Here is a 27,401-nt window from a genome sequence, read left to right as displayed (position 1 = left end):
TAAGACCAGCGATGCTTGAATGGACATTTTGTAAGCAAATTGACCCTATCCTCACTTCCTGGACTACTCCACAGGTCAAAAGTACAATCCTCTTCTCCGAATGTTGCTGTTTATGGAGCTCAGAAACATACCAAAATGTGTGTTTTAGATTAAAAATGTGCTCATCTGTGTGAAGAAAAATTTGAAATTCAGTGGTTAAAAAATAATAATCAAACGAATTGCACAATGGAGGGGAAATGTACTACAGGGCAGCACGTTTATTGTATATTAATTGCACAATACATCAAAATAAAGGAAAAGCTCCCTTCCTCAAGTGCTCTGTGCCACATCCTGGATCCAAAGCCTAGCAGCAACTAGCTGTGTGGTTTTCTTTGCAACGTATTATTTTAGGATAATTTAAAAAATAAAAAATAATAGAGCTGAGAAAACTGAACGGACTTGCCCTAAAGTTTAGGCGTGTGGATCCCAGCAAGGGACCTGACTTGCACACATCCTTGGTTTTTTTTTTTGTGTGTGTGTGTGTGTATGTATGTGTGTGCTTCTGTGTTTGGCAACCTCTCAGATGAAAGTGTGACCTAATTGTTAAGTGTGCGCTGCAATTACTTCAAAGGAAACTGGGATGGGTCACAGGCTCCTTTTACAGAGTTTGGAGGCCCTCAGTCACCTGCTGCAAGTCAGCCCAAAGGAATCCTGACAGCGCAGACTAAGTGAGCCCAGGAGAACATTTGACACTCGTCTCCAAATCATCAGTTGACAGACTCTGCCTGCCTTGGAGCCTGCAACAAGCCTCTTCAGCACCCGCTCTTCACAGAAGTCCAGCTTCATATATATTTTTTGCAATGCCAGAGAACAAGGATTTCCGATCCCTCGTCTTCTGCGTGATGCTAGGTAAGGCTACCTTTTCTTTCTTTCTTTCTTTCTTTCTTTCTTTCTTTCTTTCTTTCTTTCTTTCTTTCTTTCTTTCTGCATTTAATTTCTGTGCTGTAAAAGTGACAAAGAAGAGGCGAGCACAAACTAAAGGGCAATAGCCCGCTAGAGAACCCAATATTTTATGTTGTTTTACGATGAAGAAAAAGAGTGTTGCCATTGATGAGAAGCAGTGTGGTGTAGTGGCTGGGGTGTCAGTGGCTAGAGGGAGTTCCGGGTTCAAATCCCCATTCTGGTGACCCAGCCTAACCTACCTCACAGGATTGTTGTGAGGATAAGTGTACACCGGAAGAATCTTTAAGCAGAGGGGAGGATTTTATTTTATTTTTAAAAAGCACAATTTAGCATACATTGTTTTTTTACAATGCCATCATTTTTAATTGAAAGGATTGTATTCAATTTATTCTGTTTTATCATAATAAAAAAATGCAGGTAAGCAGATTGGAATAAATTTAAATAGATAAATAAATAAATGCAGAGAAAAGCAGTGATACTAATCATTAAAAGCCTTGGAGAAGGAAAAGCGCCAAAGGACATCCGTAATGTGGTCATCCAGAGTAGCCTGGCAACCACGTCCTGGGGCAGCGGTGCCACCACTGAAAAGGCCCTGCCTGTCCCCAGTCACCATTCAGCTAACTAATAATGGCTGTGCCAACAATAGGGGGGGGGAGGTTGCTCTTGAAATAGTGTGGAGCTTTGCACAGATAAAAAGCCCCCTGCCTGCAAGCTACATTTTAATATCAATTCAGTTTATAAATATAAATCGCAGTCCCTTCCAACTCTACAATTTTATGATTCTATTACTTTTTTGGGGGGGGGGTTAAAAAAAGAGAGAGAGGAAGCAATGAGCTCATGAATGCTCCAGCCTTGCTTCCTGAGGCTGCCCTATTCTTCCATCCTGCCAGAGTTTCTTCCTTCTTGTTCATTTCCTCCTTATTTACCTGGTTTTTGCAAGCATTTCCCCCTCTTGCCATGTGAAACTGTTAGAACGGGCAGCGTTTTACTTGATGATAAATTGTACCTAAGTTCTACTCAAAGTAGACCTGTTGAAAGTAATGAACCTGTTAGTTGTGCTCATTAACTTCAGTGGCTTTACTCTGGCTTGTGGGTGGGAAATAATCCCAATCAGCTGTCTGGAAACAAACTGGTAGACTTCTATGATGTTTGTGTGTGCTATGGTCAGAAGGGACTTACTTTGTTTTCCAGAACAGCAGCTGTATTGTAATAAATTATTATTATTATTATTACTATTATTATTAACTTTATATTCTACCCTTCCCCCCAAAGGAGCCCTAGTGGGTGGTGGGTGGTATCCATGGTATTCCTGTTTGAAAGCAAACCCAATTAGACTTTCGGCTGCGCAGATCTGCATAAGATTGGGAACTCCCCTTCTGAGATTGTCTTCCTTCAGTTTTCATCATGGCATTCCAGATTAGTTGAACAAGAATATCTGTCCCTGGCTCTGCCCATTATTGTCTTTGCTTTCCCCATTCTCTTTTTTGGGGTATGTGTGTGTGTGTTTTTATAAAAAATATCATTTTTTTATTAAATTTTCCATTTTAACAATCCAATCAAATCACATCAAATGTTCCACATTATACATATACATATCAAATAATCCAAATATTCTGCCAAATTATAATTTTGGGGGGACTCCCCATGCTTCGAAACTTTGGAGGGCTCTAATCAACATCATAATCCTACTACATTTCAAATCTTCTGGTAATTCTTATTTCTCTTTCTGTTGTCATCCTTCATTCATTCACAGCCTCTGAGTTACTCCCACAAGCAAGTTAGAACAAACACTAATATGTTTCTGTGTGGATTTTATGTCCTTGGTTCCCTTCAATTAGTTCGCAGTATCTCATCTGCTCTCCCCATTCTCAGTTTTCCTGAAAAATGCCCCGCGCCCCAATTTGCCTCCTCTTCTAATCTAAGCAAATGGAATTGTATATCCTCTCATGTTTCTTGCAGCTGGGTACTGAGCAGTAAGTGGTTTAAGTCGTGGGGGGGGGGAATGTGAGTTTCTTGAGGAAGGAAAGCAGGAGAAAGAGGTGTTCGGGGAAGATTCCCAAGCATGCTGCCTGCTTGAGATTGACCCCAATTTCGCACCCCTTAATTTGGGCAAACAAGTGGAGGATGTCCACAACTTGCTGTTAATTAGAATAGTGTTGCATGCCACCCCAATCTCAAAGCGCTGCGAGATTCCAGGGCTTCCAGGTGCTTACCGAGGGCTTACTGAGAGCCAGTGTGGTGTAGTGGTTAAGAGCGGTAGACTTGTAATCTGGGGAACCAGGTTCGTGTCTCCGCTCCTCCACATGCGGCTGCTGGGTGACCTTGGGCTAGTCACACTTCTTTGAAGTCTCTCAGCCCCACTCACCTCACAGAGTGTTTGTTGTGGGGGAGGAAGGGAAAGGAGAATGTTAGCCACTTTGAGACTCCTTCGGGTAGTGATAAAGCGGGATATCAAATCCAAATAATAATAATAATAATAATAATTTATTATTTATACCCCGCCCATCTGGCCGGGTTCCCCCAGCCACTCTGGGCGGCTTCCAACAAAACAGAAATTCTAAAATACAGAGATCCATCAAACATTAAAATTCAGAAATCCATCAAACATTAAAAGCTTCCCTAAACAGGGCTGCCTTGAGATGCCTTCTAAAGGTCTGGTAATTGTTGTTCTCTTTGACCTCTAGTGGGAGGGCATTCCACAGGGTGGGTGCCACTACCGAGAAGGCCCTCTGCCTGGTTCCCTGTAACTTGGCTTCTCGTAGTGAGGGAACCGCCAGAAGGCCCTCGGAGCTGGACCTCAGTGTCCGGGCAGAACGATGGGGGTGGAGACGCTCCTTCAGGTATACCGGACCGAGGCCGTTTAGGGCTTTAAAGGTCAACACCAACACTTTGAATTGTGCTCGGAAACGTACTGGGAGCCAATGTAGGTCTTTCAGGACCGGTGTTATGTGGTCTCGGCGGCCGCTCCCAGTCACCAGTCTAGCTGCCGCATTCTGGATTAGTTGTAGTTTCCGGGTCACCTTCAAAGGTAGCCCCACGTAGAGCGCATTGCAGTAGTCCAAGCGAGAGATAACTAGAGCATGCACCACTCTGGAGAGACAGTCAGTGGGCAGGTAGGGACTCAGCCTGCGTACCAGATGGAGCTCCTCCTCCTCCTCCTCCTCCTCCTCTTCTTCTTCTTCTTCTTCTTCTTCTTCTTCTTCTTCTTCTTCTTCTTCTTCTTCTTCATGTTTCCTTTTGGAATTATGCACAGCGGAGACTGCGGTGTCTTTATGATATATGGTTTATTTACACATATATGCAACCTGAGCCTACGATGGAAGGGTTCACAGCATCAACACCTCAAAAGGGTCATGTTTCTCCCATAACTGCAACCTTGGATTCAAACAAGGGGGTCCCGCCCATTTGCTGTCTCGCACCGAGCCCCTTAATCCCTCTTAATGGCTCATCACCAGGAGGCTAGCCTATCTAGTCCAAGTTTTAGAAGCCTTGATTAAGTTCTATAACTTTCTGGATCCAGGGATTAGAGCCGTCTGGCACCCAGTTTGACTCTCCTAACTCATAACACTACCCTCTCCCCAAGAACACCTGTTCCCAGATGTACAAACAACAGCAAAATAAATAGCAGGCAAGTTAGCAAAGGCATTAGAACACACATAATCAAAAACCAATAATAAAACACGATTACACTTTTAATCCAACACCAGGAGAGTAACAGTTTATTTCTTTCATGCGAGTTCCAGTCGATCAGGATCTCTCAAGGCCTCCCTCTTTCTCCTTGGTGCACACTCCCAGTCAGTTCTGCACCCCAAAGCAGCTTACCCAGTCTCCCACATTTGGCAGCCCCAAAATAATGGGCTTCCAACACGTTTAAGCCAGGATGCAAGCCTTAGTACTAGAGCTTCATTACCCTTGCTCTTCCTGGTGGTACTACAATTCCTAAAAACCATTACAGTTTCCAGCATGCAAAAATAACAGCATTTTTAAAATAATAATAATAAATGCTAAAATTTGCAGGAGGATCCCTGCAGCGAATAAGTAAGCAGTCCCAATAACCACCCCCACCCCCACGCCAGTTTCCTACATGGCTCTTTTTCTTGGGATTTCACAAAGGTTCTCAGTCCTAGTAGATTAACAGCTACTTGGAGGCTCAAATAACAGGATCAGTCTTTTAGGAGCCCTTCACTTTCACTTCGGCTCACCTCAGATTGTGGATCAGGGGCTCCAGACACACACTCCAGTCCCAAAACAGTCACTGTAGCTGCAAGCAGGACTTCAAGACCCAACTCTAGGAGCACATCTGCTTCCTCACGGGCACACTGGGGGTCTCCTTCTCTTTCTTCCTCTTGCTGCCCATCCACTTCATCCCCTGCCCCAAACTGCAAATCAAAGTCCTGGCACATGTCCTTATATTCAGGATCATGTGGCTCAATCCGCCCAAATTGGAGGCCAGGAATCCCACCACCTCTGCTTACTTCCAATGTCTCTCAAATGCTTCACGGGCCCAAACAAAGGAAAATAACCCTCACTGTGCCTCTTGCCCCCCAAACTCATGGGACCCTGGATGACCCTGGCTGCCCGGACTACTTAAGGCCTGCACCCAGTATAGGAACTGGTTCCCACCCCGCAATGCCATATCAGGGCACCCAAGGGCCAAAATCATTGAGGGGTTTATCTCGACCAATTCACCAGGAGCCAGCTGCATGCACATAGGTTTTCCTCCACCAAGTAAAACACCATCATTTCCTCAGGTGCTGGCTGCTCCTCCTGCACGTTCACAATTCCTCCTGTGCCCCATTCCCCACAGCAGGCTCCAAAGGAATGGAGAAATCGATCAGCAGCAGCTCCACAGCTCTAGCCTGGTCGCCTTTCTCTGAGGCACCATCTTCCCCCTTGCCTTCAGCTACTGACTGCATCTGTTTGCTGCCCAAGTCCTTCAGCTGCCCACCCACACTCTGGAAACTCCACTTCTGACACCGTGGTGTTGCACACCACCCCAATCTCTGTGTGGTGTGAGATTTCAGGGGTTCCAGGCGCTTTCCCAGGGTTCACGCTTTCCACAGAGGAGACTGTGGTGTCTTTGGGATATACAGTGGTATCTCGGTTTACGGACGCAATGGGTTCCGGGGAGCCGGTCACTCCCCGAGCAGTCCATAAATGGAGTGCCTCTTTTGTGCGTGCGTGAAGCGCCGATAGAGCGCTTCTGCGCATGCGTGCACCGCGCAGATCGCTTCTGCGCACCTGCGTGTCGTGGAACCCGGATGTAAGCACTGCCGGGGCCGCAGCGTTCGCAAACCGATCGATCGCAAACCGCAGCGATCGTAAACTGAGGTATCACTGTATGGTTTATTTATGCACATGTGCAACCTGAGCCTACGGTGGAGGGGTTCACAGCATTAATACCCCAAAGGGTCTTGTTTCTCCCATAGCTACAGTACAGCTTTGGACTCAAACAGAAATCAAACATTGGTCTCAATTGTTGCTTTGACTCTCTCTCCAGCTTGCTGCTTTACCTCTAGGTCACATCACTGCTACCTCTGCTCCAAACTCTGGCTTTTTCCGTTGAGGGAGGGAGGGAGGCCTGCCCACTTGCCGTCTCGCACTGAAACCCTGAATTCCGCTTAATGGCTCATCACCCAGGCTGTCACCTCAGCAGAAGGCTAGCCTGGCTATTCCAAGCATTAGAAATCTGTATTAAATTCTAGCACTTGCTAGATTAGGGGGTTCTGGCACCCATCTTAAAACCCGAACTCTTAACCATGGGTAGGCAAACTAAGGCCCAGGGGCCGGATCCGGCCCAACTGCCCGCAGACAGTCCGGGAATCAGCGTGTTTTTATATAAGTAAAATGTGTCCTTTTATTTAAAATGCATCTCTGGGTTATTTGTGGGGCATAGGAATTTGTTCATATTTTTTTTCGAAAATATAGTCCGGCCCCCCACAAGGTCTGAGGGACAGTGGACCGGCCCCCTGCTGAAAAAGTTTGTGACAATAGTTAGAAGCAAAGGGCTCCTGGTGCAGAATGGAGTCTGAGTCATAAGGGGCAGAGAAAGTGCAGAGCCATTTCCCCCTCATCCTTGCAGAGATCTCACTTATCTCCCTCAGCAAAGGAGTTTCAAAATGGCTGCAATATTACCCACTGGCGGGATGTGCTGTAGCCACTGACGCCACCAGCTCAGTGACCTTTGCTGTTGCTTCCTCATACTTCACTAGGAACGGAAGAAGCTACATCCTACTGAGTCAGTCCACGCTAGGCCACCTACTCCAGTATTCTCCACAGCCAAACCTGCCACGAATTCGCCTTCTGCATTCAAAGCAGATGCTGTGCCACAGAGCTATGTCAGTGCAAGCACAGGGAGATGGGGGGGGGGGGTCCGGCCAGAGGGTGACTAAGCAAAACAGTGGCTGAGCAGGTGGTCTGGTTGAGGGATACCAGTCTGCTGCTCTTTGTGAACTGCCGCCTGAGGCAAGAGTTTCAACCCGTCTAATGGGAGGGCCGGCCTGGCCCACAAGGCTAGCCCTCTGCATGGATTTCGCTCCCACCAGCTGTATGGGAGGGCCACGAACATGGAGAGGTTAAAAAGAGGATTGGACAAATTCGTGGGAGATAAGACTATCAGACCCTACAATGGCTGCGTTCTGCCTTTACTGTCGGAGGCGATATATACGCTCTGAATACTAGTAGTTGGGAACTGCATGTGGGGAGAGGGCTGTTGCAGTTATTATGCCCCACTTGTGGGCTTCTCAGAGGCATCTCATTGGCCCGTGGCGCCAACACGATGCTAGATTAGATGGGCCTTTTGTGTACTTGAACCTCCCTTCCACCAATGGTTTATCATTATTATGATCATTTTGGGTGTTGACAACACTTTTGAGTGGAGCTCCTCATGCGGAGCTCCGATTCTGTTATGTACTGTACTAAGCTTGGATCCTAGAACAATAGGCAAGTAGGATCCTAGAATGCAACAACTGATTGGCCTGCAGGAAAAGACCAATCAGGCTCCAGGAAGGAAGCAGAATCAGCCAATCAGATGGGACTCACTGTGTAAATAATGTATATAAAAGCCTGAGGTTTGGGGGGGGGGCGCTTCATTCACTGTTTTACAAGCTGCAATAAAGAGCATGAAGTCACTACAGGACTCCAAGTATATTCCAGATTCCCAAACTGGATGTTTCCCATTTGGGGAAATGTACAAGCCTACACCCTTTTCTTTACTCAATTCCTCAGTCTACAGGAACCAGGATTTCCTGGAGACAAGGCCGAGAAAATCAGGGTTGTTCCAAGTAAACAAGGACTGTTGGAGGGTATCCCATAATTTTAATTATATAGAGTTGGGGAACAGGTTTCTGAATGTTTCTAAACTATTATAATACCCATTTATTATCTTAATCCTAGACAACGATCTCAGTTTTCACAGCAGGTATGACTAAGTACAACAAGCACCAGAGACTTGCTGTGTTTTCAACGAAAGGGTAGGGAATGATCCTAATATCAGCTTAGGGCCATACTGGACTGACAAGGACTATTCCATAGCCATTGAAATTGCCTGTTTTGTTTCAACTATGTTTTGAGTGGTGATTATGATTATGATTATTGTTTTGTACGTGGGAAAGAGAATCGGAGCAGCAACTGCATTGTTTCCCTTCAGAATGCCCTTTTCTGAGGTGCTTGTTGAACTTTGGATAATTCAAAATGGCTGCCACTTACAGGGTGCTACAGTGGGCAGAAGATGACCAATATATAAATGGGCACCCACCCTTTTTTTCCTGAGGAGGAATATTGTTACTGCAGCAGCTGTGTTGAGTCCTCTCTAAAGAAAGGGCAGCAGCTGAAGGAAGCTTGCTAATAAATTAAATCCCAGTGTGCCATTCTGTGTAACCTCGTTTTTAAACCTGAGTGAGGAGAAAGATTATGAATCCCAGTTTGGATAGCGTTCTCAGTATGGTGCAGCAGTCGAAAAGGACCCAGGAAGGGCAAAGGGGCTCTGCGCTTCGAGGCCCATATTTGCACTGCCCCGATAAGCCACACTTTGGCTTACTGTGTCATGCGAACTAGGGCAAGGTGGCTTAGGGAAATCGAAAAACACAATAAAAGCAGCCGTACATTAAAAGGAAGAAACAGCAGTAAAAGCCAGCAGTAAAACAGCTTAAAAGCAGCTGCATTGAGAAGCATAATAAAACATCATAATAATCAGTGTGGAAAAGCAAAGTAAAAAATAATTATGGTAGGCAAGTAATAAATATCCAGTCTCTAAAGCAGGGGGTGGGGGGACTTGTTGTTGGAATAAATCGCTCATCATCCCTGACCCCAGTAAATGTGTTTTAGACCAGCTGAGGTTTCTGAGGGCTGCCCTTGACGTTTCAAGGGAAACCCCACAAATTGCTGTTTGTACATTGTGGTATTTTAATTGTATGGTGCTTGGTGAGGTTTCTATCCCCTACCCCACCCCACCCCGCCGCCCCACTTTAAAGGTGGCACAAGCATATTTAGAATGGATATGTTTGATCTTCTTGCAGTCCATGGGACTCTCAAGAGTCTCCTCCAGCACCATAATTCAAAAGCATCAATTCTTCGGCGATCAGCCTTCTTTATGGTCCAGCTCTCACTTCCATACATCACTACTGGGAAAACCATAGCTTTAACTACTATACGGACCTTTGTCGGCAAGGTGATGTCTCTGCTTTTTAAGATGCTGTCTTAATAGGTAAAGGTAAAGGGACCCCTGACCATTAGGTCCAGTCGTGACCGACTCTGGGGTTGCGGCACTCATCTCGCGTTATTGGCCGAGGGAGCCGGTGTACAGCTTCCAGGTCATGTGGCCAGCATGACAAAGCTGCTTCTGGCAAACCAGAGCAGCGCACGGAAACGCCGTTTACCTTCCCGCTGTAGCAGTACCTATTTATCTACTTGTACTTTGACGTGCTTTCCAACTGCTAGGTTGGCAGGAGCTGGGACCGAGCAACGGGAGCTCACCCCGTCGCAGGGATTCGAACCGCCGACCTTCTGATCAGCAAGCCCTAGGCTCTGTGGTTTAACCCACAGCACCAATAGCCATCTCCAAATGTCTGTCGCATAGATAATGCAGGATTCTGCTGCTTCAGAGAGGTCGCAAAGCAGTGGGTTCAAATTGCAAGGAAGGGGATTTTTGACAAATGTTGGGAAGAACTTCCCGACAATACGTTCAGCAGTGGAACAGAGTCTTGCTCAGAGGTTGGTGGGTCTTCATGACAGGTTCTTAAGCACAGACTGGATGGGCAGCAAGAGTATTGTTAGCACAAGGATGGAAGAATGAGGAAATCCCAACGAAAGAACAATGGCAAGAAAGACTGATGAGCTATGCGGAATTGGCAAAGTTAACATATAAATTACGAGAGAAGGACAACCGTGACATTAAGGAAGAATGGGAACTTTTTACAAACTATTTTAAAAGGCAACAAAAGGACTTGGACTCCTTGGCAGGTTTTGAATAAACACCCACAATTTATTAGTAGAACATAGGATAGATAAGGCAATGATATGTACAACTTTATAACATGCAGAGAATAATATGTGTAAACAAATCAGAGGGGGGAGCTGAGGGAATTCTCTGGAGGGTGGGAGAGGGAGGGATGGGAGGGTATAAAAAGGGGGGAATGTAATTGGCTATATTGATTGATAAATTGTTTTGTTAAATAAAAATATTTTTTTTTTTAAAAAAAAAGCTCAGACTGGACGGCCTGTCAGGAATTCTGTGGTAGTGGATCTCTGCCGCGTTCTTATGAAAGGCACCGCACTTTGCGAAACCTTTTCTGGTAGAAAAAAACCTGGTTTCGTTTTTTATATATATAATAATTTTATTGGTTTTTATACAAAGAAGACAAACATAACATAGAATATAGACTCTGTCCCTTCAATTTCCCTCCACCCACAAGACCACTTCCGCCACCAGTAGTACCTGTGAGCATTGGGAAACAAAGGGGTCCATTTTTGGCTGGGTTTGACCTCCCCCCTCCTTCCTCCCCCCTCATCCCCTCCCTGCCACTGAGAGGACAGGGATGGAGGTTCTCTGAGGCTTGGTTTTCCCCCAGTTGATTCTTCAGCATAACAATCCAATTTAACAAAAAACAACAACAAAAAGACAATAAGAAAAGAAGAAAAAAGAAAAGGAAAAAAAGAACTATAAATTCCCAAATCTTAATTTCTTAACATTGTAATTGTGACTTCCTCAAATCTCTTCCTCCTGGTCTTCCTAACTTCTCTAATTAATTATGGTGGGTTTTCTACTCTAATTCAAAACCTTATTCTTACCCTATTAACTTAATCCTCCTCCTTCTTCGTGCCGGCCTCCCACGAGCCCTCTTCTGCCACAAGAGGGACTCGCGGGGCCCAGCACTTCAAAGGTTCCATTTTTTGTGTCTGGGTTTCCCTCTACCCCCTCCCCTCCCCTCCCCCCAGTGCACCCCCTGCCACTGGGTGCCACCGAGTAAAGAGAGAGAGACAGGCAGCTCTCCACTCAAACACCTATCTAAACACAAACTTTTTCATATTATTCCAAAAATTCTTTCCTCAGCCCATCTTCAAACTCCCTCCAGAAAGGTCAATTTTTACAACACTCTCATTCCCCCCTCCCGATATCTTTTCCCCCAATTGGATCAGCATTCCTTAAGCAAGCCAAGATGTCAGAAACCGTCATTCAAAAACCAAAAAGCCTTTAAGCTAGCACTCTCACCCCACACCAGTTCTTTCCCCCTTGCAACTCCAGACCCCTATTCCCCCCTCCCCCTGCCTTTCCTCTCGCACAATGACATAACTCCCCACTTCAGTCCCTCCAGGTTCCTTCTTTCCATTAATCTTCATTTCAGTTTGCTTCTCCTTGTCACTCTGTTCTTCTTTTTCAAATCCTTGTTTTACCTCATCCACAAAGTATTTTTTATGGTCCAGATCACCTTCTTCTTTGTCATCAAATTGTTGCTCCTCATACTCTGTCTCAGAGTCAAAATTATCAGAGTCAAAATTGTCCAAATCCTGATCTGGAACCTCATTTTCTAATTTTCTAATGTTGTCGTTCCTTGTAAATGTCCTCCCATATTTGTAGATAATTCAGCACAGCCACCTGGAAGGCTTGAGAATACTTTGTTTTCATAGTTCTCTTAACCGCAGACAGGCAGAAGATAGAGGGCAAAGGGTGCTGGAAAATTCCTTGCTTTTACATGGTCGGCTCCATCTTGGCTGATCTTCTCTTTTGTCTTTAACTCCATCAAAAATCCAGTCCCAATTCCAAATTTTTACTTCCACAGCAACGCAATAGATTTCCTTAGTCTTTTAGCAACTTGACAGCTTTTGACAGCTTTTGACAGCTGTCAAAATACTTTCCCCTTATTAATGCTGAACCTCAAGGGGTGCCGGACTCGGGAGCTGAGAAGGGTTGAAAAAGTCTTTCTTTCTCTCGGGTTCACAATCCAAAAACTTTTTTCCTTTTTCGGCTTGAGGGTATTTAATGCGCCTCCCAATTAGCCAATAGGAAGAGATTGACTTCCGTTTTTTAAAAAAATCTCTCCAATTTTCGAGATTAATTTTTTAAAAGTCCAAATGTAAATTTGACTTACTTTGTGTAAGTCTCTTCTTTTTTTTTTTTTGGAAGAATCCACCGCTTGCCGGGTGAAGACTCGGAGCTTCGCCTCTCGGAGGTAAAATGGATCCCAAAATGGCTCCCGCGACTCCACTCCGCTGGCTCTCGATCGCTCTCCACTCCGCTGGCTCTCGATCGCTCTACTGAGCTCTCGGGCAGCGGAGGATTCGCGGAATGGAGCAGCTGCTGGGTCGTGAGTCACCGGGACGCTCTTCCCGGTGCTTTTGTGGGGAGTCCGCTCGCTCTGCGGGCTTCTCCCCCCTCCGAGAGGCAGGGACTTCGGAACGCGAAGTCCCTGCGTCCTCCTTCCTCGGCGCGACAGACCGGAAGCCTAAAAAGGGGGGAATTTAATTGGCTATATTGATTGATAAATTGTTTTGTTAAATAAAAATATTTTTTTTTTAAAAAAAAGCTCAGACTGGACGGCCTGTCAGGAATTCTGTGGTAGTGGATCTCTGCCGCGTTCTTATGAAAGGCACCACACTTTGCGAAACCTTTTCTGGTAGAAAAAAAACCTGGTTTCGGTCTGGGAGAATATTATCTGGGATACAGCAAGGTCTCACCAGACACAGGAGGGCAATTAAAAGCCTAATGATTAGAGACACCTTCCAAGAAACGGGGACCCCCTTCTTTAACTGCGTCAATGACCAAAAATCGAAATCTTCTTACACCAGCTGCTCAGTGTTCTCAGTGGAGAGCTTATGTTAAGTAATATGTTTGAATGTTGAATGTGTAAGTGTTATGTCTAGAGACAATGGATAAAACAAATGCTATTAGCTGTACTGCTGGATAAGTGTTTAATGGTTATTGTATTTGCTTAAAAACCAATAAAAATTTGGTTGTTTTTTAAAAAAACCCAGACTAATGTGCTATGTGGCTCTTTCTTTTTAGTTTCCTGTTTTGCTGTGAGGATCAAGGAAAGGGGGCAGGAGGTCATCTACCTTCCCAAAGGGGAGTCTGTCAAGCTGGGGTGCCCATTTGCATCAGACCCAGAAGATGACACTCCGGACAATGGCTGGGACATTGAATGGAAGCAAGTGAAGCCAGGCCCACATCCCCAGGATTACCCGGTGAGCTTGTGGTTTTCAAACCCTGTGTCCTCATCTCCCTGGCATACATGGGCATCTAGTGACTGCTGAGGCTGCTGGTAGGGTGGTCATGGGTTCTGCTTCAGGGAGGACAGCCCTCTTATTTGAAGGCATCTGCTAATTCAGGGGTCAGCAGCTTTTTAAGGGGGGGGGCCTATCGGCACACTTAGAATCCCCACCCAGAGTTGCTGGGGCAACTCAGTCAGATGTGCGGAGTATAATAATTAATATTATTATAATTGTTATTTTGAGGCAGTATCACGGGCGCCAGTCACAAAATGGCTGACTGAGCAGGAAGAGCACTGTGGATTTTTGAGGGGATATTTATTCAGCCTTTTCATGGGAGCCATGTTGGAGTTTCCTGCTCTTCTTGAAGAGTTGCCTGGTCCAAGCACAGTATAAACATAAAAAAGGCAGAACAGGGGTGCTGAAGATGCTTATTGACAGTGAGCATCTGGGTGGCAGACTGAGCAGGCAAACCATTCACCTGGTCACAGTCTTCCCCGCCGGTGTGAGATGGATTGTATTTCTGTTTACAGTTTAGTAATTTAGTTGCATCTATAAATAGAAAATAGCATATACAAGTTTTACGCAGATTTGTGCCCTCCGTTTTTGGCAATGCGTACGTGGGCCGCTGAAATCGCTGGGTTTCAGTCTCCCATCTTGAGAAAGAGAGGAACGCCTTAGCATTGAGATCCCTGCATTGCTAGGAGAGCGTTGTAGGCCGAGCCAACATGGCAAGTCAGAAGTAAACCCCACAGAGTTCTATGGGTCCTGCTCCCAATAAATGGGCACACAAGTACCGGTAGTTTGGTTGTCTCCAGAAAGTTGTGTTTCCTGCGATCCTGTCATCACACAGGGAGTAGAAGAGAGCCTCTGCCCCCAGTTAAATAACAACAATGCTAAATAATTAAGCAAAATCCCATGTCCCTAAGGAATTGTTCTCTCCCACCTGTACAAAATATGCAAATGATGGGCATTTGCATGACTTACTTTTAGTTTGCCATTTTTTACTGGTTTGAATAAAAGATTCTGGCTAAGCTAGGCTGGGTCAGCTGCTAAAACTATTACTCAGCACACTCCTCTGGCTTCAGAGATTTCTGTGGGTATTGCTGATGTCAAAACATAACTTCTCCGTCATAAGGACTAGCATCATAAAATGCACTCTCCTCTGTCCAATGTGTTTCCCACCAACCTCTCCTTGTCTGATTCCTCACAAGCTCCTGAGTTACCACAATAACCGTGTCAACTACCCTGGACCTCCTGATCTCCAGCAGAGGGTGGGTTTCATCTCTCCAGATCCCAGCCTGTATGATGCCTCCATGCAACTACGTGACTTGCAGATCACTGACTCAGCCACATACGAATGCACAGTGAAGAAGACCACAGAAGCCAGCCACAAAGTGACCGTCACTGTACAAGGTGGACCTCAGCTCTTGTTCCATTCTTGGGGTGATGGTGGTATCGCCTCACAGGAGGGGTTAGCCTTAAGCAAGTTTCAGAGGGCACATCCTCATCTTTTAATGCAGGGGTGGGGAAAGGCCCGAGGGCGACATTCCTTCCAGGACAGCTTTCCAAGGGCCACTATCAGTGGTGTGGGGGGCCAGAGGCAATAGTGGGCAGAGCAATGAATGCAATTTTTATCTAGCTTCCAAACACACGCCTCTCTGTCTTCAGTCCAGGCAGTTATTGGGTTGTATCCAATGCTAGTCCTGCTCAGAGCAGACCTACTAAAATCAATGGACCCAAGTTGAATGCCTGGATAGCTCAGTTGGTTGCAGCATGGTGCTGATAACGCCAAGGTTTCAGGTTCGATCCCCGTATGTGACAACTTCATGTTGGCTCCTTTCCAACTCTACAATTCTACGATTCTATTATTCCGAGTGGGTCATGTTTATTAATTTCAATGGGTCTACTCTGAGAAGGACTAGCACGAGACGCAGCCCTAAATCAGAGTTCAAGAACATATTCCTGCTCTGCAAAAGCCCTTGGCGTGCAAAGTAGGGCCAGGGAAGGAGAAAGCTGAGAGTGAGCTAGCAAAGCCTGAAAGGCCATATTTGGTCCCTTGAGGTTCCCCTTCTTTGAACATATAGGTAGCATCCAACCAGGTGTGGAATGCAAATTATATGCAGGAGGGATGGAGGGAGAGAAGCGAGTAGAAAGGGTGGTACCCACAGCACTCATCAAAAAATACATATATGCCCACTGTTATGGAAAAATTGGGGGGTTTGGTTTTTCTGCCCAACTCCCCAAGGGTCTGAGTCCCCTGAGTCCATGATCGGTCAGAGATGAATGGATGGAGGCAGGATGCAGTGAAAGCAAGGCAGATATTTAATTTTCTGTTGCAACAGAGTTCCCTCCCCTCCTTGCAAGGATGTAAAAGAGACCAGTGTGCAGGAACCTTTAAAGACTTTTGAAATTGCCCAACTCCTTAGCCAAAGACCACCCAAAGACCATACATACACCACAGGAGGTGGTCTACAACATAAATCCTGGTTACAGGTAGGTAGCCGTTTTGGTCTGGATCGAAGTAAAATAAAAAAAATTCCTTCAGTAGCACCTTAAAGACCAACTAAGTTTTTATTTTGGTATGAGCTTTCGTGTGCATGCACACTTCTTCAGATACAGTGAAATGGAAGTTTCCAGGCACTTATGTAGAGAAGGGGTGGGGAGGGGTGGGGATGGGGAGGGGGGATCACTCAGAAGGGTGGTGGAAATGGGTGATTGACTGACTGATAGCTGTTGATGACCGCAAACGACTGCAAATGGTTTTGCATGAAAAAGCAAGGGTTGAGATGGCTGAAGATCGCTTATCATGTATAATGAGATAAGAATCCGATATCTCTGTTCAAACCAGGTCCCTCCATGGTTTTGAGCTTGGTGATAAGTTGCAATTCAGCAACTTCTCTTTCCAGTCTATTTCTGAAATTCTTTTGTAGTAAGACAGCTACTTTGAGATCTTGTATAGAATGTCCTGGGAGATTGAAGTGTTCTCCTACTGGTTTTTCTGTCTTCTGGTTCCTGATGTCAGATTTATGTCCATTTATCCTTTGGCGTAGGGTTTGGCCTGTTTGTCCAATATAGAGAGCTGAAGGGCACTGTTGGCATTTGATGGCATACACAATGTTAGAAGATGAGCAATTAAATAGTCCTGAGATGGTATGTTGGATGTTGTTGGGGCCAGTAATGATGTTGTCCGGGTGTATGTGGCAGCAAAGTTGGCATCTGGGTTTATTGCAGGCTCTGGTACCAGTGTCCATGTTAAGTCTGGTGGTTGTATTATTGTGGGTGAGGAGTTGTTTAAGATTGGGTGGCCACCCAATCTTAAACAACTCCTCACCCACAATAATACAACCACCAGACTTAACATGGACACTGGTACCAGAGCCTGCAATAAACCCAGATGCCAACTTTGCTGCCACATACACCCGGACAACATCATTACTGGCCCCAACAACATCCAACATACCATCTCAGGACTATTTAATTGCTCATCTTCTAACATTGTGTATGCCATCAAATGCCAACAGTGCCCTTCAGCTCTCTATATTGGACAAACAGGCCAAACCCTACGCCAAAGGATAAATGGACATAAATCTGACATCAGGAACCAGAAGACAGAAAAACCAGTAGGAGAACACTTCAATCTCCCAGGACATTCTATACAAGATCTCAAAGTAGCTGTCTTACTACAAAAGAATTTCAGAAATAGACTGGAAAGAGAAGTTGCTGAATTGCAACTTATCACCAAGCTCAAAACCATGGAGGGACCTGGTTTGAACAGAGATATCGGATTCTTATCTCATTATACATGATAAGCGATCTTCAGCCATCTCAACCCTTGCTTTTTCATGCAAAACCATTTGCAGTCGTTTGCGGTCATCAACAGCTATCAGTCAGTCAATCACCCATTTCCACCACCCTTCTGAGTGATCCCCCCTCCCCATCCCCACCCCTCCCCACCCCTTCTCTACATAAGTGCCTGGAAACTTCCATTTCACTGTATCTGAAGAAGTGTGCATGCACACGAAAGCTCATACCAAAATAAAAACTTAGTTGGTCTTTAAGGTGCTACTGAAGGAATTTTTTTTATTTAACATAAATCCTGTCTGCCAGGATACCTGATAATGGTCACTGATGGCATTTCCTGGGCAGCCTGACTATTCCATTGAGATTGAAGATGCTTTAGTTCCTGAATCTCTTATTTACAAACTTACACCTATTGACAGTTTGCTCATTTTAACAGAAACTTGCCAGATTGGATTTGCGGGAAGGGGGTAAGCCCCCTCGATTCCAGGCAGTTTTGTTAACGGGATTTGCAAGTGAAAAGACAATTGGACAGCTTCCCCCCATTTCCTTCCTTCTACTGCAGAGGAATATTTGAGGTCATTTCGGGAGAGTCAAAATGGCTTTTGGGGATTGTTCTGTTTGCCAAAGAGATTTTTCTCAAGGAATATTCCCTAATATTTTGAAGGGTGATAGATGGGTTTCTGTGGAGTGTGTTTTGTCTACTATGTGTGTGTACCCTTAAAAGTTTATGACGCTCACTGATCTAGAAAGGTTGGTGGCTCCCTGCCATAATAGGAAACTGATGTCTTCTCTCTGCCATTCTAGAAAGACCCCTACTCCCCCAATGCTCGATCATCGGTGACATAGCCTATGGGGCGGATGTCACGCTGCGCTGCTTCACTTCCACGGGCTCGCCGCCCCTCACCTACCAGTGGTCCATGACGCACGGGCATCAATTCAGGGACTGGATGCCCCCCGGAGGATCAATGGGTGAGTGACAACAGTAGGGCCAGCAGGGGGAGGGAAACTACAGGGACATCCTCGGACCTGGCTTGGGAGAGGATCAGGCTGTCTGAACTTTCTCAGAAGCATTCCAATTAACCAGCCCTTCACACTCTTGTTTCTGCTAAGCAGGCTCTGTCCCTGGAGACCTCCACATCAGGGATTTGTGCGAAGACCACGTGGGTACCTACCAGTGCAGCGTGCGGAATAACGTTGGCGTGGCCTATTGCTCCGTGGACATCTCCTTTGGCGGAGGTAAGCGAGGGCGGGGTTTGTCACTAAGGCAACTTATCAAGACAAAACTGTCACAGATATGTGGGAGAGTGAATGGGGGGCATTTTTGTTCAGCACTACTTTTCATTTTTTTTTTGGGGGGGGGTGTCCATTTAAAAACAGGGCTGCACGTGCCCCCACCCCACATCCCACCAGCTTCATAGCTGCCCAGACATGTTGTTTTATTACATTTTTATTACAATTTATTAAATTTTATTACATGTTTTGTTTTTAAAGTTGGGTTTTTGGGGTGTTTGTTTTAATGAAGATTTATGTAAATCATTTCGAGGGGTGTTTGTTTGTTTGTTTGCCAGTATATAAATCCTGCTAAATAAATAGCAGGGGACCCAGGTGGCGCTGTGGTTAAACCACTGAGCCTAGGGCTTGCTGATCAGAAGGTCGGCGGTTCGAATCCCTGTGACGGGGTGAGCTCCCGTTGCTTGGTCCCAGCTCCTGCCAACCTAGCAGTTCGAAAGCACGTCAAAATGCAAGTAGATAAATAGGAACCGCTGCAGCGGGAAGGTAAACGGCGTTTCCATGTGCTGCTCTGGTTCGCCAGAAGCGGCATTGTCATGCTGGCCACATGAGCTGGAAGCTATACGCCGGCTCCCTCGGCTAATAATGCGAGATGAGCGCGCAACCCGAGATGAGCGCGCAACTCCAGAGTCGGTCACGACTGGACCTAATGGTCAGGGGTCCCTTTACCTTTTTACCTTGTGGACTACTTGAAATGAGGCTGCGTTTTAAATTTTAATCCTGTATTTTAATCTGTATTTTAATTAATTGTTTTTATGTTTTATTGTAATTCTGTTGGTGTCGGCCGCCCTGAGCCCGGTTTTTGACTGGGGAGGGCGGGGTATAAAAATATATAAATTATTTATTATTATTATTATTAAATATATAATAAGAAGCATGAAAGGGGTCCCAGGAGAGGCGGCAGATATTTTATTTACTTTTGAAGAAAATTGATTCATGGGAATGTTAGGTGATGGTGAGATAGCCTCCCAGAGGGGCTGTCCAAAATCTCACAAGATCTCAGAGGGCCCCACAATATCTTGTAGGAGCCCCACAGAGTTCTTTGAGCAACCTTCGCAGAGCTCGGTAAGCAAGGCAGAGGGTTCATAACCTCTTTCTGCAGCAACAAAACGTGGGAAGGTCATGCGAGATCTCATAGGGTCTTTGCGAGATCTCGGGTGGCGCCTTCTGGCCGTTTCCTCTCCCCTTTGCTCTTCATTCATTCATTCATTCATTCATTTCCCCACCACCACACCAAGCTGTAATGTCGCAAGTAAATCAGGCTTAAATAGTGCATCTACTGTAATACAGTGGTACCTTGCTTCTCGAACTTAATCCGTTCCGGAAGTCCATTCGAAACCGTTCGAAAACCAAGGCGCAGCTTCCGATTGGCTGCAGGAGCTTCCTGCACTCAAGCGGAAGCTGCACCGGACGTTCGGCTTCTGAAAAAACGTTCACAAACCGGAACACTCACTTTGTGGTGTTCTGGAGCCGATTTGTTCGGCAACTAAGCCGTTCGAGAACCGAGGTATACCACTGTGCTAGGGAACAAGAAAAAGAGTCACTGAAGAGCCCTTTCATTGCAGGTTACCGCAGCGGTTTGATCATCGCAGGATCCGTCATCATCGCCCTCCTGGCCCTGGCCCTGATCATTGGGGGGATCATCTGGTGCTGTTCGTGCTGCTGCGGGAAAAGCTGGTGTAGCGGTTGCCCAGGTTGCTACTGCGGGAAGGATTATTGCTGGGACTGCTGTTGCTCTGGCTGCGCTCAGGAGCCGAAGCAGGAATACCAGGAGACCAAAGCCAGCGAGATCTGGTGAGTATTGTAGCCCAAGGCAGGGGCGAGACTAGCCTTTATTTCACCCGGGTCAAAGAGCCCATTTGGCAACCCCCAAGCACGAAGGCTGATCGCCGAAGAATTGATGCTTTTGAATTCTGGTGCTGGAGGAGACTCTTGAGAGTCCCATGGACTGCAAGAAGATCAAACCTTTCCATTCTGAAGGAAATCAGCCCTGAGTGCTCACTGGAAGGACAGATCGTGAAGCTGAGGCTCCAATACTTTGGCCACCTCATAAGAAGAGAAGACTCCCTGGAAAAGACCCTGATGTTGGGAAAGATTGAGGGCACTAGGAGAAGGGGACGACAGAGGACGAGGTGGTTGGACAGTGTTCTCGAAGCTACGAACATGAGTTTGACCAAACTGCGGGAGGCAGTGGAAGACAGGAGTGCCTGGAGTGCTCTGGTCCATGGGGTCACGAATAGTCGGACACGACTAAACGAATAAACAACAACAACAACAAGCACATTTGCACACACACACACACACACACAGGCTGAGAGCCTCAAGGGCGCCCCCGGGAGGCTTCTCCCAGGGCAAAAAAACCTGGCTAGCTCCCACCACCACTGTAGTTACAGCTCTGCAAACTCCAGAGAATTGCAGACATCACAGGATGGCTGTGATTTGGTTCATGAATTGTTTTGGGAAGTGCAAATTGGGCCAGTTCACTCTTTAAAAGCAAACAGAATCAAATTTCATCTCCATTCTCCCATCTCAAAAGGAAGGATTGGAATAAGTGGGGGCGTCGGAGAAGAATGAAACACTATAATTTCTAAAAGACAGCCAGGGAAGTAAAAAAAAAAAGCGGGCGGGGGGGAGGGACTTCCAAGGTTAATCAGAGCAAAAGAATGAATAGGAAACACCAAAAAAAAAAAAAGCCAAGCAGGGAATCCAGGAGTAAACAAATGAATTTTATGAGTAATTGTTAATGGACTGCTCTGAGCATGGGAAGAACAGGCTATGAATTCCTAAATCAACTGTGATGGTTTTGTGCTCCTCCCTTCTCCAAGCAGTTAGAGGAAACAATTAAGAGGCTCAATTTCCTTGTGCAGAGAGAGAAATGTAATGGCTTCATAATGCACGGATATTACAAATTATTCACAAATATACAGGTCCAGTAGGCAGGTCCCTTCCCAGGACAGGCAGTGCTGGTATTCAAAGCAACACCAGCCCCTAGGACTCATATTCAGGGTAGCAAAACAATAACCTAGTTAACTTATGGAACTCCCTGCCACAAGATGTGGTGACAGCCACCCGTTTGGGTGGGTTAAAAGGAAGGGAAAGGGCTACAGCCCTTCCCCAGGAAAGTATCACCACCCTCTGGGGAATAATGAGGTTTGCAGAAGTGTGTGTTGGGGGGGGGGGGGAAGCAGAGCCTCAGTGGTAGAGCATCTGCTCTGCATGCAGAAGGTGCCTGCTCAATCCCCAGTAGGTAGGGCTGGGAATGTCCCCTGCCTGAAAGCCTGGACAGCTGCTGCCAATCAGTGTAGACAATATTGCGCTAGGAGGGCCAATCGTCTCATTCAGTATATATTTATTAATATGGTATTTCTTGCTATAGATTTTAAAGCATTGTATATACTGCTTGATTGTAAGAAGCACATTACAAAAAGAGCAAAACATTCAAATTACTGCAAAGAAACAGGCATTTAAATACATTTTATTAAATTTCCACAAATTTTCACATAATCCTTTCAATACACAATAATTTTTTCTTTTGTTTTATCGGGTTCCCATCCCATTTTCCATGGTGTTTTTTATTCCACCTCTTTGCTGCACTATGTTGTCGTTCTTGTATACCATAACCTTAATTACAATAACCTCCAATTCTTTCTGTTGCTCATGGTTCAAATCCTGCTCGCGAACTCATCATGTTACAATATTTCTTTAACTAATCCAAAAAAGGCTTCCATTCTTCTATAAGACAGCCATCGTTAAGTTCTCTTATTTTTAGTTTTTAAATTTGCTGATTCAGCATAGTCCATCACTTTACTGTGAGGCAAGCATTTAAAACAGGCATCTCCAAACTGCGGCCCTCCAGATGTTTTGGCCTACAACTCCCATGATCCCTAGCTAAGAGGACCAGTGGTCAGGGATGATGGGAATTGTAGTCCAAAACATCTGGATGGGGATGCCTGATTTAAAACATTCAGAAGGAAGAACTGAGATAAACGATAAGCTAAAACCAGATTCTTTAAAGCAGCCTCCTTTGTTCTCACGCTCATGAAATGGAACATTGCTGGCTGGTTAGGACGCTTGTCAGGATGAAAGCCCCTGTGCTGCAACATTTTGTTGCAGGAGTCATACGTTTCACCTAACCCTGAGCTGATTTGTGGTGTTTCCCCCCCTTCCTTTCCCACCCCCACCCCCGCCAATCCTGTTTCTTGCAGTGTGGATGCCGATGCTCCCCCAAGCAGACCGTGCAGCCAGGCATTCAGTCGCGCAAGCAGCCTCCATTCCTTGCTTGGGGGCTACCAGACGCGGACATCCCAGTACACGCAGTGCCGCAAGTACGCGACCCCCATCGTTCAGGTGAAGATGACGTCTCCCCCCGACAGTGACGTGAGCGTCGTCCTGGCCCCCGAAATCCCGTCTCCCCCCAGCTCGGAGCAAGGAGATGTTTCTGAGCACTACTACCCCACTAAAGGGAAGGATGTTTATCCCGGAGCAATCGACTCTGTTCCTGGATACGTCAAGGGGGACAACTACAAAGGATCCAGTCCGAGGCATCAGATCTACTCTGAGCCCCAAAAATTCTCCACGCCCGCCTCGGATCCCGGCTGCATCCGCTGGCAGGATGGAAACACCAGGCCCTACAAGGGCACCGTAGTCATGATGCGATCAGCAAGCAAAGAAGGGCTCTTGATATGAGGCAGATGCCGGGCGGAGGGGGTGGGGTGGGGCAGGGAATGATGACACACCACATGCTGGGGATAGATAATGCCGACTTCTCATTCAGAGCTGGAGATCAAACTCATCAGCCGGCCTCCCATCTTCATGTTTGTCTACAAGTACCAGCCACTGTTGGGATCTGTCTGTGTGCCACCGTCCTGTGTGGTGAATCACAGAACTGCAGGTCGCAAGGTTCTCCATCAAGGACCTTCTGGTACTGCTCTGACTCTGCCCACCCAGGCTAGCTATTGGATCCTTCAGGGCAGGAAGGAGTGCAAAGATGCTTCCTGCCCCAGCTGAGCCTTGAGCAATGAGGACCTCCTGAGCATCCTTGGCTATTCTTTGGCCTTGACTTCTGGCTTCCTCCTCCGTTTCCTGATTTGACCTTTGGCCCTGACCTCTGGCTTTCTCCTTGACCCCCATCTCCTGATTTGACTTTTGGCCTTGACCTTTGGCTTGCTCTTTGACCCCCATCTCCTGATTTGACCTTTGGCCCTGACCTTTGGCTTGCTCTTTGACCCCGTCTCCTGATTTGACCTTTGGCCCTGACCTCTGGCTTGCTCCTTGTCCCCGTCTTCTCATTTCCCCTTCTTTGGTCTTGATTATTGGCTTGTCCTATGACCTCTGGTTCCTGGCTTACCTTAGACACTTACCTACAGCCCAGCCCTGACAATGTATGGACTTCCACTCTGGCTGAATAGGAATGGGAAGGAGTAGCAGCTCCCCATGAGATAAACCTTCTCTCACCGTTAGAGTGAGAAGGAGGCCAATGCACTTTATTTTTAAGCCTTCAAAGTTTGTCTCTGCCTCAGCCCCATTACTGGCACCATTGGAATTATCCTAATATATTGGCCTCCTTTCCATAGGAAGGTATGCATCCTGAAATTCAACCCAAAAAGGGTTTTGCCTCCACCATTGTCACCTTCCCCTTCCTTAGACCCAACACCAATCCAAATTTGGGAGCAGGGAAGGCCGTGGCAGAGGGTTCCCCAGAGCTCCACCAGAGCGTTTTCTCTTGGAGGGTCTTTTCCCTGTTGGAAACAATGCAAATACCCCCCTTTTCTTGCTGGGGGTGATGGGAATGTGAATGACAGAGGTGGGGAATCTCTGACCCACGAGGCCGTTTCCTCCCCCCAAACTACCCCATACCTACCCACTCCCAACATCATGATGGCGTGAGACTGCCATCACATTGAAATCTGTCTGCAAGCATTTTGTATTGAATTCCCCTGCGAAGGGATTTCAAAGTGATGTCTCTCGGCGCCCATCAGCTGATAAGCGCTGAAAGGTCTCACTTTCTGAAGTCCAATTCCAAGTTGTTTTTATCCAATGCAAATGGACTCCAAAGCTGAGCCTTTTTCAAGTTGTCAGCCGACATCATCATTATTTCAGGTGATTGGCAGGTGGCCAGCCCTTCCTAACTGTCAAAGTTGGCCCGCAAGGGTAGGAGAAAGGGGGGATCTGGCCTGCAGACCACATCTGGTACTTTTTCCCTGTTCTGATGTCTCTGCCACTGATACTAGTCTCCTCCTGAGTTCGAGTAGCGAGTCTTCAACTGAGGGAGCTCGCTTTTGCAAGCACCCCCAAATCAAGCGCTCAAAACATTATTAGTTGTAAGTATTATGACAAGACGATGTATGAGGAATGCTTTCATCCCGCAAAAGCGCCATACAAATGCTGAGTATTATTAGAGTTAGGCTTGTTATTTTAGCAGCTTTTTTTGTTTTTATGAATGAATGCTTCTCAGAAAACAAGAGCACAATATGAAATGATAACAGTATTAGTTAAACTACAGAATGGCATTTGTAACAATCCTGTTTTCCTAAGCACACTTTCTACAGCAGTGGAATACAAACTCTTCTAATAGCCCGATCCTCTTGCATATTTTCTCAAAAGCAAGTCCCACTCAGTTCAGTGGAGCTCGCTTTTGGAGAAATCTTCATAGAACAGTATCCCAGCTGTGCATATGCCATTCTAAATCAGGGGCAAGGAACTGATTTTTCAGGCTAAGGTCCGCATTTCCTCCCAGACAACCTTCCGAGGGCCGTGTGACCGTAGTGGGTGGAGCCAGAGGCAACTGTGTGGATTTGTGGGGGGGGGAGGGACAAATGTAAAACAGTGGACTACTTTTTACACACACACTAAGCTCACTCACTTCTCTGTTATCAGAGTTCAAAGTCACATTCTGTCCTGCAAAATCACTCAGGGAAGGGTGTGACCTGGGGAGAGTTTTGAGGGCCAGGCAGAGAGGCCTTGAGGGCCCCACCTGACCTCTGGGTCGGTGGTTTGCCATCCCTTCTTTTCTAAAGGATGGAGGTGGTTTCGCACGCAGAAATAGACAGGGTCAATTACAGTGGCAGGTGAAAAATAAAATAAATAGCTCCACAGCTAAATGTTACTCTTAAATTTACTACGGCAGTTGTCTTTCTTGCCCTTGGAATTCCATTCACCAGGAACGGGTGACCAGTGTGGTGTAGGGGTTAAGAGCGGTAGACTCGTAATCTGGTGAACCGGGTTCGCATCCCGGCTCCTCCACATGCAGCTGCTGGGTGACCTTGGGCTAGTCACACTTCTCTGAAGTCTTATCAGCCTAACTCATCTCACAGAGTGTTTGTTGTGGGGGAGGAAGGGAAAGGAGAATGTTGGCTGCTTTGAGACTCCTTAGGGTAGTCAAATCCAAACTCTTCCTCCTTCATGCATAGGTCCACTTGCAGTCCTCAGTCTAATTTTATGTGACCATCAGTCTGATTTTCAAAAGTCCTATGCAAGGAATAGCTTGAGACTTCTGGTAAGGAACAATGTGCCCCTCCCCTGACGGCCTGGGGGGGAGGGGAGAAAGAGAGAGAGAGAAGGGGATGTCAGAGGGAGAGAAAAAATGGGGAGGGGAGAGAGGATTTGACCCTGCCCACTGTTGGCTTTGGCTGCACCCACAGGAAAAGCGGCCCCATCAAATTACTCACGAGGGAATGCGGTTCTTGACCAAAAAAAAAGTGTTGTCCTCTCTTGCCATACAAGGATTTCGAAGAGATCACACCCTCTCCTTCGCAAGACAGACCACATGAGCAAATGTTTCTGTTTGTAAATTGTCATGTTTGGAAACCATTTTGCCATTTTAAAATGCTTTTGAGAATGAATGTTCTTTTTTTATTTTAAGAAGCCCTTTTCAGTTCAAGATGCAGGATTTTTGTAACTGTATACTTGAGTATCATCATTATCCTTCTGTGTGTATGTGTGTGTGTATATGTTTTTAAAAATGTGTACTGTATATGGTTAGTTCCCTTCAATTAAATGTAATAAGGATTGTTAATTTCTTCTGAGATATTTCCCTGAAGGAGGGCTGTATAGCCTAAAAAATGCACTAGGCTCCTGAATATTTTTGTGGTTCAATAAATCATCTGCCTTTAATTAATGCTTCAATAGTAGTCATGTTGTTGTGTTGTGCCGAAACCAAGGCTTCATCCATACAGGAGTTTACTGTGGATTTGCTGTTACCTAAGCATGCAAGTATTTAAGAGCACCTACATGGTGTCACTTCATCAAAATCACAGAACTGTAGAGTTGGAAAGGACCCCCCAAAAGTAATCTAGTCCAACCCCTCGCAAGGAAGAAAAACTCCAACCTGTACATTCCCTCTCCATTTAATCCACATTTCCCCATGTTTTTGGATAACAAGATATGAAAAATAAATCCAGTTTCAATGTCTGTGTTGGGGGGCGGGTTATACAAAGGGTTCTATTCAATTTAAGGAGTCCCAATGACATTAAATGATCACGACTAGCATTAAATGAACATGACTAGCATTCTCTGAGTAGAGCTTAGGTAGATACAAGTCAAAGTACATATTGTTCGTTTCCTTGGGATAAAGATCAATGGCTGTGGTGCCTTTAGGATTTACACAAATATACTACCTAAGCAAGGGACGCGGGTGGCGCTGTGGGTTAAACCACAGAGCCTAG

The 27,401-nt window shown here is 46.0% G+C and overlaps 1 protein-coding gene across 1 annotated transcript; it reads left to right on the top strand.

The window, feature by feature from the left end:
* Window positions 1-676: 676 nt before the first annotated feature.
* VSIG8 (V-set and immunoglobulin domain containing 8) lies at window positions 677-26,862 on the top strand. The gene is made up of 7 exons (XM_035099309.1): window positions 677-888; window positions 13,442-13,620; window positions 14,859-15,060; window positions 18,253-18,417; window positions 18,562-18,684; window positions 20,304-20,532; window positions 22,944-26,862. The coding sequence occupies exons 1-7, from the start codon at window positions 840-842 to the stop codon at window positions 23,422-23,424; spliced, it is 1,428 nt and encodes a 475-aa protein (XP_034955200.1). The 5' UTR covers window positions 677-839; the 3' UTR covers window positions 23,425-26,862.
* The last annotated feature ends 539 nt before the right edge of the window (window positions 26,863-27,401 follow it).

This window comes from Zootoca vivipara, chromosome 17, assembly GCF_963506605.1.
Source record: "Zootoca vivipara chromosome 17, rZooViv1.1, whole genome shotgun sequence".
In the NCBI taxonomy this organism is placed as follows: Eukaryota; Metazoa; Chordata; class Lepidosauria; order Squamata; family Lacertidae; genus Zootoca; species Zootoca vivipara.
Note: the sequence above shows the minus strand (reverse complement) of the source record. Positions and strands in the feature narration are given on the sequence as shown.

Excerpts from the sequence above, each read along its gene's own strand:
- VSIG8 (XM_035099309.1), top strand. The coding sequence starts at position 840 with ATGCCAGAGAACAAGGATTTCCGATCCCTCGTCTTCTGCGTGATGCTA. Across the intron at positions 18,418-18,561 it reads GCCCCCCGGAGGATCAATGG|GCTCTGTCCCTGGAGACCTC; the intron begins GTGAGTGACAAC and ends TCTGCTAAGCAG. Across the intron at positions 18,685-20,303 it reads GGACATCTCCTTTGGCGGAG|GTTACCGCAGCGGTTTGATC; the intron begins GTAAGCGAGGGC and ends CTTTCATTGCAG.